Here is an 18,710-nt window from a genome sequence, read left to right as displayed (position 1 = left end):
GCTTTCTCCAGTAATTTGGTACAGAGCTGATTTAAATAATAGGTTACAGACTACAGTTATTAGTCCCAGGGCAAGATTAAGCATGACTTTAGAGGCTGCAGCCCAGGGCCCCAGTTCAAGGGGACCCGCAAAAAAAATCACAGGCAATGATCTCCAACTCTGGCCACTTAAAGTCCTGTGCACAGGCGGCTCAGGCAGGCTGCCTGCATGCCACTCCGGAAGCAGCCAGCTGCTAGGATGTCTCTGCAGCCCCTGGTGAGGGGGGAGGCAACTCCACGCACTCCCCCGCCCCCAGCACTGTCACTGCAGCTCCCATTGGCTGGAGCGACGGGGGCGTCGCTTGTGGGTGCAGACAGTGCCTTGAGCATGCTGTCCTCCTCCCACCACGGGCCGCAGAGATTGCTAGCAGCCAGCTGCTACCAGGAGCAGCTGGGGCTATGGCACACAGGCAGGCAGCCTGAGCTCTGCTGCGCCACCGTCCGGAGCCACCTGCAGTAAGTGCCTCCCGGCTGGAGTCTGCACCTCGCACTCTTCTCCGCACCCCAACCCCTGCCTCAGATCAGAATCCCCCTCCTGCACCCAAACTCCTTCCAGACCCTGCACCTCCTCTGCACCCCAATCCCGGCCCCTGTACTTAAACTTTTTTTGCTATTACTTTTTGAGTCTTTGGCTAGCTGTACTCAAATTATTTTTTGGCCTTCCTAACTATATTTTACACCTTCATTTGCCAGAGTTTAGCTCCTTTTCTATTTCCTCACTAGTATTTAACTTCCATTTTTTAAAGGATGCCTTTTTGCTCTCACTGCTCTTACTTTGTTGTTTAGCATGAGCTCTTTTTCTGGTTCTCTTACTATGGTTTTTAATTTGGGGTATATATTAAGTTGAGCCTCTATTCTGCTGTCTTTAAAAAGTTTCCATGCAGCTTGCAGGGATTTTACTTTTGGTGCTGTACTTTAATTTCTGTTTAACTAACCTCCTCATTTTTGTGCAACTCCCTTTCCGAAATTAAACGCACAGTCTTGGGCTGCTGTGGTGTTTCTCCCGCACAGGATGTTAAATATCTAGGATCACATAGCAAACCTGCTGCGGAGCTGTGCACAGAACCCAGCTCTCCTGACTCCAAGTCCTTACTTAACTCTGTTTCTCACACAAACATTGTGCCTTGTGGAATGTGTGTGATTGATAGATATTTAGTAATATGTGCCAGACTAATTCTATTGCTTTAAAACCCTGAATACCATGGGCTGGCTAACACACTACAGAAGACTTATTTTAATGGCTACATTTCCATTGTATTGCAATAGTGCTGTATCATTTCTTTGCATTAACATCTTTCCTTTGTTCTCACTTCTCATAATGAGAACAGAATTTGTGGTGTCAAAAATATCAGCTTCGGCCATGGTACAAAAAGGAAGATGATGATGAAGAAATCCCTTGAGGAGAATTTCCTACATCAGATGACCAAGTGTCTTCTTTTCTTTGTTTCAGTCATGGTCCTGGTCTCCCGTGTATAAGAAGGATGAATTCAAACTGAACAGGTTCAGAGACGGGCTACTAGGATGATCTGAGGAATGGAAAACCTACCTTATGAAAGAGACTCAAAGAGGCTTGGCTTGTTTAGCCTAGCCAAAAGAAGGCTGCGGGGGATATGCTTGCTCTTTATAAATATATCAGGGGGATTAACATCAGGGAGGGAGAGGAATATTTAAGCTTAGTACCAATGTAGACACAAGAACAAATGGGTACAAACTGGACATTAGGAAGTTTAGACTTGAAATTAGACGAAGGTTTCTAACCATTAGAGGAGTGAAGTTCTGGAACAGCCTCTCAAGGGAGTATGGGGGCAAAAGACATATCTGGCTTTAAGACTAAGCTTGATAAGTTTATGGAAGGGATGGTATGATAGGATAGTTTAATTTTGGCAATTGATCTTTGATTATCAGTAGATAAGTCTGCCCAATGGTCTGTGATGGGATGTTGGATGGGATGGATCTGAGTTACTGCAGAGAATTCTTCCTGAGTGCTGGCTGGTGAGTCTTGCCCACATGCTCAGGGTTTAGCTGATCGCCATATTTGAGGTCGGGAAGGAATTTTCCTCCGGGGCAAATTGGCAGAGGCCCTGGAGGTTTTTCACCTTCCTCTGCAGCGTGGGGCACGGGTCACTTTCTGGTGGATTCTCTGCAGCTTGAGGTCTTCAAACCACAATTTAAAGACTTCAATAACTCGGACATAGGTTAGGGGTTGTATAGAAGTGGATGGGTAGGGTTCTGTGGCCTGCTTTGTGTAAGAGGTCAGACTAGATGATCATATTGGTCCCTTCTGACCTATGAGTCTATGAGTCCTGGTTACTAAGGTCTTCACAACCTTTTCAGGCACCATGGCAAATGTGAAAAGCATGTTACTGAAAGTGTACCTGCTCATCTGAGACCAAAGTACATTTTTTCTATTTCCATGGATAGATGCCATTTTTGTTATTATTGGCTACATGTACACAAGGTTAAAAGGCAGCCTACAATTAACTGTGTGTAAATGGTGGGAAGGAAAAGATTGAGAGTAGATGGAGTGCAGGTTATGGAAAAACAAGAACTGATGTTCATCAGGCTTTCAGATATTGAAAGGCAGATGCCATCATATCCAATCCATATTGTTAGTCTTCGGATACGCACAGTCAATATAAAGACTAGTTCTTATTCTTAACTGATATAAGATACGCCCCTGATTAATTACACTTTATTATAGGAGGAGCTGGTAACAACCCCCCCTATATTTAGGCTGCCTAGCACTTTCCATTATAAAGAATGCCTGGGACCTTTTCTTTGAGAAGCTCCCCCACTTCCATTGTTTGCAGAAGACCTTTGATATTTGGCAGAGGAAATCCTCTTGAGCTACACAAGTACCTTTTCTTTGTCCCAAGACACTCCATTCAGAATTCGCTGAGATACAAAGTGTTAAAAACTGCCAATTCCTCTCTCTCTCTGGCATGCTACCAAAACTTCCCTGAGGAATGTCAAAGTCATTGCACATTCCCAGGCTGGACTCATTCAGCTGCCAAAGCAGCAGTATTAGCACACGCTGCAATGGGAACACCAGCAAAGTGCTCTCCTATTAATTCCCTGATCCAAAGCATGGCCCCAGTGGTTCATTTACATCCTTTCCCTTGGGTTTACCACATAGGTCAGGAGCTCCCCCAGCTCCTGGGAGGGGAGAGAGACAGACAGACAGACAGGGCTTCCTTCAACCGTCCATCAAAACCCAGCATATGGCACCCAAAGCCATTCACACCTCTGGGGGTGACATATAGGGCAGGAGTTCTCCAAACTCCAGGGGTGGAAAACACAGAGAGCACCGGGCCAGGCTGGACCTCCCCCCCAGTCACTCTCAAACAACCTTCCATTGCTGCCAGCTAATCCAGTTAGCCCTGTAGCTCAAGTAGGAGCAGTCTGTGCTGCAGTGCTGAAGATTCAAACTCTGACGATGATTCTAAACTGGGGTAGCTTTTAGCCACAGCATATCTCAAATGCAGTTTCACATGAGAAGCCTCTAAGGGTCTGTCTACACAATGAGTCTCAGAGTCCAGGTCAACTGACTTGGGCTTGTGGGACTCGTGCTACAGGGCTAAAAATAGCAGTGTAGACGTTTGGGCTTGGGCTGGAGCCTGGGCTCCAAAACCCTCCTGCGTTGTCAAGTCTCAGAGCTGGGCTCCAACCTGAGCCCAAACGTCTACGCTGCTATTTTTAGCCCCATAGCATGAACCTGAGTCAGCTGACCTGGGCTGCGGGACTCGCTCCCGTGAGTTTTTTTTTTTTCCAGTGTAGACATACTCTAAGGTAGCCAAGGTTGAAACTATGTTGGTCAAAAGCAAAAGTTCAGATTGCGCCTGGAAACTAAATGGAATTCAGTGCAGTTATAATCTCCTGCCTGTGAGAAGCACCAGTAAACAGGAAGGGCGTTGCCTGCACTAGCTGAAGAGTCCAGATGATTTTCAGGAGTAGCTCTATGCAGAACACATATGTACTAATTCAAATATGGAGATAGCAAAGACATGGACAATTATGGCCAGGGCCTTATCCAAAGAAAAGATGATAACTTTCCTGCCAAGCACAAATGGAAAAAAGAACTCTGAGTCTGTACTACACTTAAGTTTTTCTGGTATAGCTTCGTCGGTTAGGAAAGTGAAAAAAAAATCACTCCCCTAACTAAGGCCACGTCTAGACTACGCGCCGGATTGGCGCGTTAAAATCGATTGCTCGGGGATCGAAATATCGCGTCTGGTCTGGACTCAGAAATCTCCGATCCAGAGCGAGCAGATCGATTCCGGAACTTCCAGCCTAGACGACCCGGATTCCGGAATGCACACGGCGAGTCCGCGCGGATCGCATCTCCGGCGGTGAAGACGGGTGGAAAGCGATTTAATAATATGCGATTCAGCACGCTATTCCGTAGCGAAAGTTGCGTATCTAAAATCGATTTAATCTCGTAAGTGTGTCAGACTGGCCTACACAGACATGTCTGGCCAAAAGCCCTGTAGTGTAGATGCAGTTACACCAGAAAAAAGTGCTCCTTTTGCTGGGTATAGCTGTGTTCCACTACGACAGTGTGCAGAATAGCAGTATATCGAGCAAAACCCCTTTAGTGTAGATCAAGTCTTGGCTCGGAGTTGCATCGCATATTCACAATAACTCTGAAGACTTGATTACACGCACCCACCCCTAAGACTGTGACCGCCATGAAATAAAGCGATTAAACTTTAATTAAGTAAGTGATGAAATCTCGCCATTCCTCTGGTTGTCCACCTTGCCTAATACGCATCACCTCAGTCTTACGGACCATAATGTGATTGAAAACATTTGAAATATTCTGTTGACCCAAACAAATATTTTTGGTTTATTGTTCTGCAAGAAAACTGAAAATAATCAGTTTCTGAAGACTAACCATCTTTTATCCCAGTTTTTGGTTTGTTTCACAAATAAAAATCAATTATTCAAATCACTCTTCTTACGGATCTAGCGGGAATGAGCATTCAGCACCCTCCATAGGATTGGGCTTCTTGTGCCTCATAATGGAACTGATAAGAAAAATGGCAGACCCAATCGACTGTCTATGCAGATTCCCTCTTTCCCCTTACCCCCGAACAGCCTAAATCAGTGCCTTCAATCCATTGAATCCATACATGAACTTGGCCAAAGAGAAAAAGCGGTATGTGCACAGCTCAGAGATTGAACCTTCAACTATGTTTTGTTGAACTGGCAATTGTTGTCTAATTTAGAACATCTTGGGCCTCATTAAGAAAGAACTGCTGGTTCATTTTGATTATACCAGCTGTTGTGTCTGACATTGTAGTGTGAACATGGACAATGTCAACAGTTTCACGAGAGACCATGAAATTAATTTCTTTTATGGATAAATTTTTCAGATTTTCAAAGGTTATTGTGCAAATCAGGAAATATCATTCCTATGAAAAATATGTGAAAAATAAAGCAAGAAATCCCTGGAAGCCCACCATTCGATCAGCTTCATCATACTATTCGTCACAACCCATCGACTTCTGGACCTTCCGTTCTCTCTGCTTTACTCTGCAAAGACAAGGAACACATTAAGAGGCAGCTTCATCCAAGTCAGAAATATAACTATTTTCTACTCAGGGTCCCCAAACTCCATGTGATCTAAATTCTATCCTCCAACACCATCCACTGTGAATTTCTCCTCTCCCATAAACGTGATGAGCATCTTCCCTCAGTGTTTGTGAGGCCCTTTGGGTGACTACCCTACAAAGTCGGGTAAACGGCAGGAAAATGGCCTGAAGTGCTGCCTTTCAAGTGATATAGGACCAATGATAGGGCATTCGTCTTGCGTTCCCCGAGGGTTGCGCAATCAAAAGAGCTATAATGTCGGTTTGAGGGTGCATTTGTTCAGGAGGTAGGCAAGCATGTGGTGCAAAACTGGTTGTTGAAGGACAACAGAGCTAAGGCCAGCCCTGCTTCCGTGATTACTATATAACCACTGCTTCCGCCTCAGGAGAAGAGACCACTACAATCAGCATCTCCACTGCTCACTGCATAGAGAATGAATATGCAGTCAAGTCCAGATGTGCCGACGTTAAACTGCAATATAATAAAACCAGACCCACAAGAACTCACAACATCGAGATGTGCAAAGATTTTCTCAAAATCATTCTTTCCTTTCTCTGATACAAGCCTGAATCAAGGGGAAAAAATGATAATGGGTTGAGTTAGAGCCTGAGTTTCTCTAGCTGAAAAAGCAGCAACATGAATGTATTAGAAAATAGTGCACTTACATCCATTCTTAATTGAAGAGGAGGAAATTTTCCTGGAGTGCCAAAATCCTAAAAAGGATGAGATTCTAAATTGAATGATTTTTGGTTATCGATTAGTTCTACTTGTCCAAAGGCAAAAGATTGTAGGTTATAGTTGGTCTAAAGCAAGGAGTACTTTCTGGAGAGATCTGTGGGTGATTAGGACCATAAATCTCCTCTGTTAGGGGGAGTTGTCAGTATGAATCCCCTTGGCTCACTGTTCTGAAAATGGACTGCCTTTATGTTAATGGACTCTTACAGACATAGTACGACTCCTTGGGTGCGCTCTGGGGCTGAGCACCTTAACGGGGAAAAATTGGGGGGTGCTCTGCACCCACCGACCAACCAAACTCCCTGCCCCCCAGCCAGCCTTCATCTCACCTCCTCCCCTGAGAATGGCTGGTGTTCACCCACCTTCTCCCTTACTCCAGTACTGTGCTCGCACAAAAATCTGTTTCACAGCGTAATAGGCTGTGGGAGGAGGAGGAGGAGGCAGGAACATGCACGCTCAGGGGAGGAGTGGGGACAGAAATGAGCCAGGCGAGGTCAGATTTGCGGAAGGATGTCCAATATGGGCAGGAGGTGCTGGCAGTTGGCGGGACTTTGGGGAAGGGGTTGGAATGGGGGCAGGGCAGGGAAGGGAGGGGGTGGGTCAGGGGTGGAGTTGGAGGGGCTGGGGTCGAGCACCCACTGGTTCCAGGAGAAGTTGGTGCCAATGCTTACAGAACGTTTCCAGTGCTAGGACCAGTGGAGGCGGTTAGCCTTAAAAGCAAGAGCTATTGTCCAGTTACTCCTCTGTAATTGGATTGCTGTGCTGAATTAAAGGAAATTCTCTCTCTCTTTAAAGTGGAATCAGTGGAATATGTATATGAAAGAGAGAAAGAGAGAGATCTTCTCATGGATGAATTCCCTGGTTGTGAAAAAAGGACAAAATAATACTGTCTTGAGCACTGACAATTTACAAATGTCCCCTTAAAGCACTGTTAAAAGCCCTTCTTTCGAACAACTATTCCAGCTCTGGGTCTCTCCTGAGCACAGAATGCCAGTCACGTCAAATTGTGCCCTCACTGAGGTTTTGTGATGTGACAAATGACAAATGTTCACTCTGAGCTGGAGGGAATCTATTAAATTCATTTTACTAAGAGTCAGTTAGCATATGTGTTATAAGCAGACCACTTACAGAGTCATTTTCTAAGAGGAAGCTGGAATAATGGCCTTTCTGTGGTATTTTTCATTCTCTCTCTCTCTCTCTCAATGTGTGTCTCAGCAAGTAAAGAATTAAAGGATTCTGGGTTATTATTCTCAGCTAAATGTTAATGGCAAGTATTAAAGGATTCTGGGGTGCATGGACAAAGGTGAGGTCAAGGCACAACTGAATACACACACACACGCACTTTGTAGTGGCCAAGAAGGTGCTTCAAAGGAGGTAACATGGCAGCTGAGGGAAAGTATTAAAAGATTCTGGACTGTGTGTATAGAGGTATAGTCAAGGCATAGCTGAATATACTTTCTCCTCATTAAGAGACAGCTTTAAGTATGCATGTTACAAGGGGACCTTTATATATATCTATATGGGTAGAAGCGAGATCAAAGCACCTCTCTCTATATATTCAGTAATGCCTTGACTGCACCTCTATACATACAGTCCAGAACCTTCTAATACTTTCTATCGGCTGCCATGTTACCTCCTTTGAAGCATCTCTTCAGCCAGTACTAAGTATTCTAGGGCATGTTAGTGAGGGAAAGGCAAATCCTGGCATTTCCTAGAACTCTAATGCAGCAAGCATGTGGATGCTGTAGTAACGGGGATCATGCTGTAGAAACACCTAGACATCCTGATTTCATTTGAAACATAGGAAGAATTCAAACTCAGACCTCTGCAGTATAATCCATCAGCTTGCCTAGGTCTGCTGCTAGAAGCTGCTAAACCATAACAGTACCATTAAAATCTACCTTGCCAGGTCATTCAGATCCAATCGTCCATCTTTATTTTTGTCAAAGACCTTCATCTAAAATCAAGAAGACAAAATTGCCATAAAATAGTAACACAGAGATAGCTGGGTAAGAAAATATGAACATAGAATGGCCTAGAAAAATTACACTGCCCTTCCCACTCTAAGGATAGCAGTGCAGAGGGAATTCAGTATTGCCCAAGTCGACCCACCGGTCTCAAACCAGGGCCTGCAAGGTTCATGGGAACAACCATGCTCCAACCCTCCACCTGGCAGCCTGCTGGCAATAGCTTACCTGAAACCCATGAAGCCCAGCCCCAGTGTGAGGCTCCGCTCCTGAGATCCAAGTGGTGGAGTCCCAGAGTGGATGATAGACCTGCTGGCCCTATGTAAGCTAGTGTCAGGAACAGGAAGCCATCTGAACAACTGGGTTTCATCTTGGTCCAGACTGTGCCCCCTTCCTGTGCTTCCTGCTAGCTATATCTGCTCCTGCTTCCCCTGATTGATCTCTTGACCTTCTGACCAGTGGTGCAAGTAGAAATCATTTCTTGCTGGTACTGCACTCATGGGAGGGACACGGGGGGGGGGGCATGTGACCTCCCCATGTGACCCTCCATATGACTCATCCCTGCCCCAGACCAGGGCTCCTACACTCTCCCCGTCCCCTCTACCGCCATCCTTTGTATATACAAACATCAACATGCTTAACTACTCACTTTCCCCCCAAATCTATAGTATTCAGTCTGTTTACATGGCATATGGGAGTTGGGTGAGGAGCCATTTCAGCATATGTATGACTTATTAAAAGACAAATTTTAAATAGAACTGTATCCTAAACTGCTCTACGATATTGTACCCAAAACTGCATTTCAATGGGAGATTCAACATCCTTTACAGGAACAGACTCCTGAAACACTTACCAGTCCACAAAAGTGGTCCATAGTCAAGCAGATAGTCCCACTGTCTTCAATGGGATTGATCAAATGATTAAGGGTTTATAGGATTAGGTTCCAAGTTTGTAAATTGTTCTGGATGAAACTGACAATGCCTGAGCTGTCAGATCAGAAGGAGCTTCATTCGAACAAAGGTGGGCAGATGTGTGATAAGTCTTAGCTCCGTTGCTAAGATGAGGAACATAGTTTTCAGCAAAGTTCTTTTAGACTCCTGAGGCAGCTGGTTTAAGGCCATCAGTGTCTAGCATTGTAATCTTCACTTATAGTTCTCTCACCCACAAAGCTGGAAAATGAGGCATTTGTTTTCTTTGTTTTGCTGCTCCAGTTCCAGTTAACAAAATGCATGTTAGACTAGTTTGGCTGCAAAGAAGTATTCTATGTACATGAGGGACAACACCTGATTCCCATCAGGCTGCAGAACTGGGGTGACATCAGAATCCAAACATTCTCTGGTCAGTGCAAGCAGAGGCATTCCTCTAATGATTTGGACTTGATGTGATGCAGTATGGATGCCATGGATAATTCAGACCAATGGGGAGAAACAGAATAAAAAACATTGTTTAAACACCTTCCCTCCTCCCCCAATCCCCTTGAGGACTCCTGACCAAAGTAACAGCACAATACAAATGCTAACAAACTTAAATAAAGCCTATGTTTAAGTTTGTTAGCATATGTATTGTGCTGTTAAAGCCATATAAAGAATGAACGCCCTCCCTAGCTGCATTCTGTTCCTGGAGTGGGCACGGGGAGGCGAGCTCCAAGTCTTTTCAGTACCCCATACCTGCTAAAAGTCTCTTGCTGGTACTTCTTAAACATTTTAAAAAGCTTATTTACTTTACATACAACAATAGTTTAGTTTAGTTTAGTTTAGTTATATATTATAGACATATAGAATGTTAAAATGTATTACTGGCAAGTGAAACCTTAAATTAGAGTGAATAAATGAAGACTCGGCACACCACTTCTGAAAGGTTGCCGACCCCTGTGCTAGTCATTCACACCTGGCACAGAAGTAAATTCTGGCCCTAATAAGTTCCTTACTACATTAAATACCAGCATCACACTATTGTCTTTGGAAAAATGTTGGCCCATGGGCAACTTTAAAACCCTCCAATTCTGATTTCATCCTTATCCTCATTAGTTGTAATGGTTATGGCACAGACCAGGGAAAAATGCTTCATTCTGATACACAGAAACGTCAGCATTTTATATTGTCAAAGCTGGTGGGTTTATTTGGAGCAAAGCCTGGCATCAAGAAGAACCAGTTTTATTCAGGAATTTCACATGGACAGTGTCAAGGAGTTAATCCATATGAATATGGGTGAGACCTTTTGCTTAATGTATTCAGATTGTTTCCTCCTTGTGACTCACTCCCATATATTTTATTTTATTTTATTTTATTTTGGAGTTCTTTGCCTGTTTGAAGAATAAATACAGGGCCGGGGCAACCATTTAGGCAAACTAGGCAGCAGCCTAGGGCACCTAGTGGTTGGGGGCGCCTAAAAACCCCCTCAGGTGAGGAGGTGGAGGTGAGCTGGGTGGGGGGCACGCGGAGAGGGTTGCCCGCAATAACGAGGGGGGGCGCACAGGGGAACAGCTCCCCGCCGCAGCTCACCTCTGCTCTGCCTCCTCTGCTGAGCACACAGCCCAGCTCTAAGGCCTGGTCTACACTACGCGTTTAAATTGATTTAAAGAGCATTAAATCGATTTACCGCTGTACCCGTCCACACTACAATGCCCTTTATATCGATATAAAGGGCTCTTTAAATCGATTTCTGTACTCCACCCGCATTGACGAGAGGAGTAGCGCTAAATTCGATATAACATATCTGATTCGGTTAGTGTGGACCGGAAATCGACGTTTATTGGCCTCCGGGCGTTATCCCACAGTGAACCACTGACCGCTTCTGGACAGCAATCGAAACTCTGGATGGCAGGTGGGCAGGAAACAGGAAGCCCACGAAACTTTTGAATTACATTCTCCTGTTGTGCCCAGCGTGGGAAGCTCTGATCAGCAGGGTGGCGATGCGTCTCAATCCAAAAGAGCTCCAGCATGGACCGTTACCGAGAGTACTTAGATCTGATCGCTGTATAGGGAGACAAATCTGTGTGTTCAGAGCTCCGTACAGAAACACCAAAATGCCAAGCGTTTGAAACAAATCTCCAGGATTACAACAGCGCTGCGTGACAAGCATAACGGGAAGCCAGTGACTCCAATGGCGCTCATGAGTGAGGGGGTACTGAGGACTCCAGCTATTCCCACAGTCCACGCGGTCTCTGAAAGTTAATTTTGCTTCTTGGCTGAGCTCAATTGTCTGTAGGTTCAAACACGTGTTCTGGGCCGTGGTCAGGGAATAGCTCTCGTTTCACACCACACACCACCACGTGGAAGAAAGGGAAAGAACTCATTCTTGATTCTTAATGCACCTATGTGTACTTGAATGTGGTCTGGTAGACGCGATTGCTGCGCGTGAGAGCAGTATCTGCTTCCTCTCCCCCTCCCTGGTTGGATAGACGGTACATATGACTGATGTCCGTCGTCGCCTCATGCCGTGAGTTGTCCTGGCTGGCCTCAGGCTTGAGGCTGGCCGGGGTGCGCTGCTGGGTAAAAATGGAATTGACTCCCAGTTTACTCCAGTAGATGGATACAGAATGGTGGTACTGTCTTCATCCATAGCAACTGGGGGCTGAGCTTCATCAGCCCCTCCCTCTTCCTGTGTAAAGAAAAGATTCGTTACTGCCTGGGACTGTCATACCCCGGGGAGGCTGCTCCCCTCATTTATCTGACTAACAGTCTCTGTTCCTCGTATTCCTGCATTCTTTTATCTTTCATGAAAAATGGGGGGGGACACTGCCACGGATGCCCGGAGGTTGGGAGGGGAAGGAAACGGGTGGTGTTTGTTGCGGGGCATCCCCTGTGAAACTGACACGGAGAGCTGTGCTCTGTACACTGTTCCTCATTACCGCTTATTCGGAGGGACTGATCTATCTTTAGAACCATAAGGGAGGAATTGACTCGTCAAGTAGAGTTCAATCCCCATTTGCTTATTGCGTTGCGCCCCCGGCCGATTTCAGCCCAGGGGCACTCATGATTTGCAGCGGACAGTCAGAGGGGGAGAGATAAAACCGTCATCTCCCTTTTGCAAGTTTTCTCGGCAGTAGCGGTAAGAAGACCGTTACCATCTCTGCTATCATTGGCCAAAGCAAGTGAATGCTGCCTGTGTAGCGCTGGGTCTTCGCTCTCTCTCCGCGGATCAGTCAACATATGGTGCAGAAAAAAAAGCTTGAAAGGCGCTCATGGTTGCTGTGCTATGGCATCTGGCCAGGGCAATCCAGGGAAAACGGCGTGAAAGGATTGTTCGCTGATGTTTTCCGGAGGAGGACTGACTGATGCATTTACCACAACCACCCGCAATAATGACTTCAACCAGAATTCCAAGGACTGGGAGCTGCAGGGGAACTATGGGATAGCTACGGGAAAGAAGCTACCCACAATGCAACGTTTTAGGAAATCGACGTTAGCCTCGGACCATGACGCACAGACCGAATTACTGTGCCTAAGTGTGGCCGCATTGAAAATCGAATTTATAATATCGTTTATAAAACATTTTAGCTAATTCATATTATCCCGTAAGTGTAGACGTGGCCTAGTCTCTCCAATCGCGCTGCAGCTGGGCGAGGGGCGAATTAAGCGCCAGCCCCGACGTGCTCAGTGGACGGAGGCGAGAGCCGGTGAGCTGGGGCGGGCTGCTTTCAGCCAGGGTTAGCTTCCGCAGGAGGGCTCCCCAGCAGGTAGCTTTGTGGGGAAGAGGGGAAGTCTCCCCAGGCCAGGGTTAGCTGCTGGGGGGAGCAGGGGGGGGGAAGTCTCCCCAGGCAGGGTTAGCTGCCATGGGGGGCCGGCGGGGAGAGGGCAGTTAGCTGTCGCAGTGGGGGGGGGTAACTGCTGTGGGGGGGAGCTCCCCAGGTGGGGGGGCTGAGTTAGCTGCCTTGAGGGGGGGCGAGGTTAGCTGGGGGGGTGCAAGGTGGAAGTTTCGCCTAGGGCGCGAAACTTCCTTGCACCGGCCCTGAATATATAAGAGGTGATCACTTAAGCCAGGAGAAAAGAGGCTCGGTAAATCATAAACATGAATAATTCATGGAAAAATAGTGTAGAAAAAAATGATTCCACTTTTTATTGCAAAAATGGTATAATATTTCATCAAGATAGGTTGCTGTTCTCTTTCCCATATTCAGTATTGGGATAATTAGTCACATTTCTTTCATGAAACTTACTCCTTTAATGGTTATCTCTTCTAAAAATCAAAGTGATTTTATAAGTCTTTGAGAAGGCATATGTGGTCTGTCTCCCCTATTTAGACCTTCTATAATAGGCACAGTGTTCAATCCATGTGACACAGAATAGGAAAGGAAGATCTCACAGTACTGCCAGGGAAACCAAGATGCTGTTTCTAAACATCTTCCAGAATTGGGGCAACTATGTCAGAATTCAGTTCAGAGCCTGATACTTACACGGACTCCCAAGAGCTCAGTAAGTAGAGAATGTGAGAAGGGGCCCGAATGTCCTGAGAAGCCTCTACATAAATGGTTAGTCCTATTGTCAAACACATTTCCTTCCTGCATATCACAGAGTCTGTGGTAATACTTTTTATAGTATTAGCTTTAGATAAGAACAAATAACAGTATTTTACTGAATGAATTCTTCCGAATACTTTACCCTATACATATTCAGCATGAGGTTTTTAAAGAGTACTCACTGGCCCAACTTTATTCCCACTGAAATTAATTAAGAGCAGAGTTAGATCTATGCTGAAAGCTTTTGAAAACTGTGTCACCAATTCAAAGTGATCGGAATGTACAATGGATACATAAGTGTGTATTACAGTTTCATTCCTGTTTCATAAAGCCTGTTTTTGTGTGCAGTTACCTCACAGTTTTATAAATGTTAGAGCTAAGAATAACCTTGATTTTCTAATTTTCCCTCAACCTGGAGCTGGAAGAATGAGTGAAGCAAGTCTAATGTGGTGTGAAGCAGTCTAATGTGATTGCTCTGAGTGAGATCAGGGAGTAAAAACTTTGCCTTGAACTTTTTATATGCACAAAATTAAGGTTTATTTGGAAGCATTGTAAATAGTCACTTTCCCCTCTTGCAGTAAATCACTAATGGTAACATTTTAAAAACCCCATTCAAAGTTAATGGGACTTAGTTACCTAAGTCACTTTTGAAAATAGGACTTAGGTGCTTTTGAAAATGTTACTGTAAGTTTCTTGTTTTGGGGCTGCAGGTGACAAATGTGACACGCAATAGTCACAAAAATAATATGGAGAGCCACATGAAGTGAGAGTCACCACATTCTAAAAAATACAGGACCAAATTCATCCCTGATGTAATTCCACTGCATTCTGCCTCTCTGCAAGAGACCAAAATATGTTGAAGACACCTTCCTAATCTTTTCTTTACAAGAGGAACACTGTGCTTCTCACTGCATTACTAAAATCATTTAACATAGTCAAACTATTTCTAAACTTCACCCATGTTCTTTTAGGTATTTCTATTTCACTGAAATTATTCTTTTACTTTCTAACATATGTTATAAACCTCAAAAATACTCTTGTGCAGACAGGGCCGTCCTTAGGATTTATGGTGTCCTAGGCGAGATTATTAAACTGGTGCCCCTGTGCCTGTCTTGTCTTAGCAACACAAACATAAGCTTACAGTACTGGAAAACTTGCCACATGCATGTTATTAAAATCAGTTTAACTTAGTTAAGCACACTGTAATGCTGATGGACTAGCACTAAAGAAGTAAAGATGGAGCAGTATAGAAAATCTGATTGTGACAGAATGATTGCAAGATAATATCATTTTTTTTTAAATTTGTCCAATCATTTTTATTGGAAATTCTCTTATGAAAAGGTAATTTGAAACATTAGGATCTAGTCCTTTTAATTAATATAGCAATCCTTTCTGGCCTTGCCTTTGGGCTGGCAAAATCTAGTAATAATGTCTATTCGTAATGACATTAGACAAAGTGATCAGTCTTGCTTCACATTGCAAGGAATAGCAAGAGTCAAGTCAGTGTTCCTGACTCATTGTATTAGAGCGTCAGAGTAGGTAGTTTTTATAATGAGCTTTAGTTTTTGCAAATCAACATCACTTTTCCTTTGATTGCTACTGTTACAGGAATTGTTCAGTGTAGAATACGTGAGTGCCAATGTTACACATTAGGATATATGGTCATACAAGTTTTGCTGGTATGAATAAAACTGTAAAAGTCCCATTCCATCGGATTTTGCGCATGTGCCAACAACTCCATTTTTTGTTATCAGGTTTCAAGTCCATTTAAATCAAAACGATCACCATGGGCTTCAGAGGCTCTTTAGGTCAGGAGTCCCCTCCAACGCGTGTGCCCACATGGTTGTTCCCGGTGCCCGCAGGGGTCCTCTCAGTGCACCCACGTACTTGGCCGGATGATGTAGCATTCTGCCGAAAATGCCGCTGAAATTCAGGCATTCATTTTTTGCAGGATGCTTGTCCGCCACCACGGGTTCCTTTCATCTCTGGCGCCCGCCAGACGAAAAAAGGTTGGGGCCATCTGCTCTAGGGTCTTGCACTTTTGTCATTATTATGCTCTGTGTTTCTAATTTCATTGAATTTAGTCGCTTGTCAGCCCGCTGACCAGCTTGAGAGTGAATGGAACGTGCAGGCCGACAGTAGGGTTGAGTGGCTCAGCGGGGTCTCAGGCCTCCAGCCTGCTCAGCCTCGCTGTCAAGCCTGGGGTTCCTTTTGGGTCCCCAGGCCAGCAGTGGGTGTTGAGTGGTGGCCAGCGGTCAGGACTTCTGGTGGTGCCAAAGGGCAGCAGGCCGGAACCCCAGAGCAGCTGGCGGGCTGTAGGGCCGCTTCAGGTCTGCCGTGGCGTGCCATCAAAATCGAGCTTGTGGTGCCACTTTGGCATTGGTATTAGTACACTATGTGCCGTGTTGTGCACATAGGTTGATCTGATCCTCGCTTCTATACTTTAGTAGAGAGATGAGCATATATATACAGTTGTTGGGGGTTCTATATTTAGCATGTAACAGGGCTACAGGAAAGTCAGTCAACATTTTTTTAGTGTTTTCTCTGATTGAAAACTGGTCCACTCCCTGGTCTCCATTACCAAACTCGTCAACAAATAATTGTTCAACAACTCTTATTTTTCTGTTTTTGTCTTAAGATATTGATTTTTTTAAAGAAAAATATTTGGATAATTTTGGAATTCAGGATTGTTAGCAAGCATTTCAAGTGTCAGTTAGTTAAATGACACTTTAAATGACAATACACGAGAGTGTACTGACTGTATCCTGCTTGGGCTCACCCCAGCTGGCATGGGGTACTCCAAACAGCCAAGCGCAGTAGAGGTAGGAAGATTATGGGTGGAAAACTTAACAGGACCACCAAAGTTCACCTCTTTGGGTGGCAGTAGTGGGCATACAGCAGCTAGCGAACCCTTAGGTCCGATCACACGCCATGATGGGCACCACGCCAGCCCAACGACCATGGTGAAATTAGTCACAAGCGATTCTGATCTCAAGGAATTCGTGCACACCCGGAGCTCACAGCATGCTCCTCCTGCCCTTGTGCCAGCTCGCGTCGGGATAGTCAGGGATGAGATGGATCACTGCCAGCCCAGGGGAGAGATGCGGTCCCCAGCTAGGGTGATCAGATCCAGATGTCTTGATTTTATAGGGCCAGTCCTGATATTTGGGGCTTTGTCTTATATAGGCACCAATTACCCCTATCTAGGGTGACCAGACAGCAAGTGTGAAAAATCAGGATGGGGGTGGGGGAGAATAGGAACCTATATAAGAAAAAGACCCAAAAACTGGGACTGGCCCTATAAGAGTGGGACATCTGCTCACCCTACCCCAACCCTCTGTCCTGATTTTTCACACATGCTATCTGGCTATCCCCAGCCCAGCCCTGTGCGACCATTCCAATCCTGGCTGCCTGACAAGGAAGTGAGTTACTTTCACTTTCATTCCTCAGCAGGCAGCCAGCCAGCCTCTCCTCCCCCTCAGCACCTCACCAACCCAACCCTGATGGAGGGGAGGGGGAAGAGAGGGGTGCTTCATGGACAGGAGGGAGAAACAGGGGGGTGCTTTGTGGGACAGAGGGGAGAAGAATGGACGTTATGGGGGACAACAAAGGATACTGCCAGAGCCGCAGAGCCTGCCTCACCTCACACCAGGGGAAAGAGTCACACTCACAGGTGATTTCCTTCCCCACCCCTTCCCAGAGACACCAGCAGCCAGTCCCCTCCCTCAGACTGTGCTGCATTCTGCTCTCTAGGACCCAGCAGCCCTACTCTTACATGCACCACTGCTTCCCGGCAAAATAGCGCCCCCCAAAAATTCTGGCGCCCTAGGCCATTGCCTAGGTTGCCTAAATGGTAGTGCCGGCCCTGGCTCCAGCAGTGATTTAAAGGGCCTGAGGCTCCCGGCTGCCGCTACCATGCCTGGGGAATTTTGGTCCCAGCCCTGCCCCTTCCAGGAGCCCAGAGCTGAACCCGTCCCCCCCTCCCCACCTTGCCCAGGACCCCGGCCGCTAAGTCATTTAAGTTACTTTCATCCCTGCTCTTGTGTCAGCAAAAATCTCAACCTCTTTCAGGGTCCTTATATTTTTAAATACAGGCCTAATAGCACAATACACTGATACATCAAATAGGAAACCTGTAGGTCTCTTCGGGGGAATTTCAGCCTCCATGACCACTAAATCTTTGGCTTCTCTATGAGATTGAAAATAAAGATACTAATTAATACCAATTGTGATGGCAGTTTATGTGATAGACACACGTGACTGTGACCCTAAGAAGTGGATTGAGGCCAGTAACTCATTGTGCACAGGTCAAGCCAAGCCTCTAATTACTTTTTCATTCATATGTCTCCTAAAGTCTCCTTGCCTTCCAGGATGCCCTCAAGGAGTACATAGTATAAAACATAACATAATAATAACCCTCCCTACTGTAGTTATTCCCTCATCTGGGCTTTCCAGTGTGTGTTGTCTACCTTACTTCTGTTTGACTTCGATGACAAGAGCTCTAGAGTAGGAAATGTCTTGTGTGTGTGTGTGTGTCATCAAATAGCCATGACTTGTGTTCACGACTACTACTGTGGGCTAGATTAGAATTGGTAACCTAGGTGTGAAAGGATTCCTGGCCCATTACCAATCTCCTGAGCAGTTTGGTCCCCTCTTAATTTTAATTTGGACCTAAAGTTTAAATTTTATTGACTTTAAATGTGTATTTTCTAACTAATTAGCATCATTTCTTTCCCTTTGCTTCAAGCTCCCCCATCTGTCTCTTTTCTCTGAGCTCTGCCTTCGCCAATCCAAGAAAAACTCTCAGGGGCAGTGCAAGCCTCTTCCCGGGTGTGTGTGTGTGTGTGTATATGTGTGTGTGTCTGATGTGGGCTAGATAGAAAATTTCAGGGGCTGCACTTTACATCTTGTGGGCACACA

General features: G+C 45.4%; 1 protein-coding gene across 1 annotated transcript in view; it reads right to left on the bottom strand.

Moving 5' to 3' along the window:
* The window catches only part of SCGN (secretagogin, EF-hand calcium binding protein), a 51,162-nt gene that overhangs the window by 2,436 nt on the left and 30,016 nt on the right, over positions 1 to 18,710 (bottom strand). The window contains 4 exon segments of the mRNA XM_032801255.2: positions 5,536 to 5,573; positions 6,138 to 6,195; positions 6,296 to 6,343; positions 8,267 to 8,322. Of these exon segments, the coding sequence (XP_032657146.1) occupies positions 5,536 to 5,573; positions 6,138 to 6,195; positions 6,296 to 6,343; positions 8,267 to 8,322 (200 nt within the window).

The sequence above is a fragment of the Chelonoidis abingdonii genome, chromosome 2 (genome assembly GCF_003597395.2).
Source record: "Chelonoidis abingdonii isolate Lonesome George chromosome 2, CheloAbing_2.0, whole genome shotgun sequence".
Classification (NCBI taxonomy): Eukaryota; Metazoa; Chordata; order Testudines; family Testudinidae; genus Chelonoidis; species Chelonoidis abingdonii.
The sequence above is the reverse complement of the archived record's forward strand: the minus strand, read 5'-3'. Positions and strand labels throughout refer to the sequence as shown.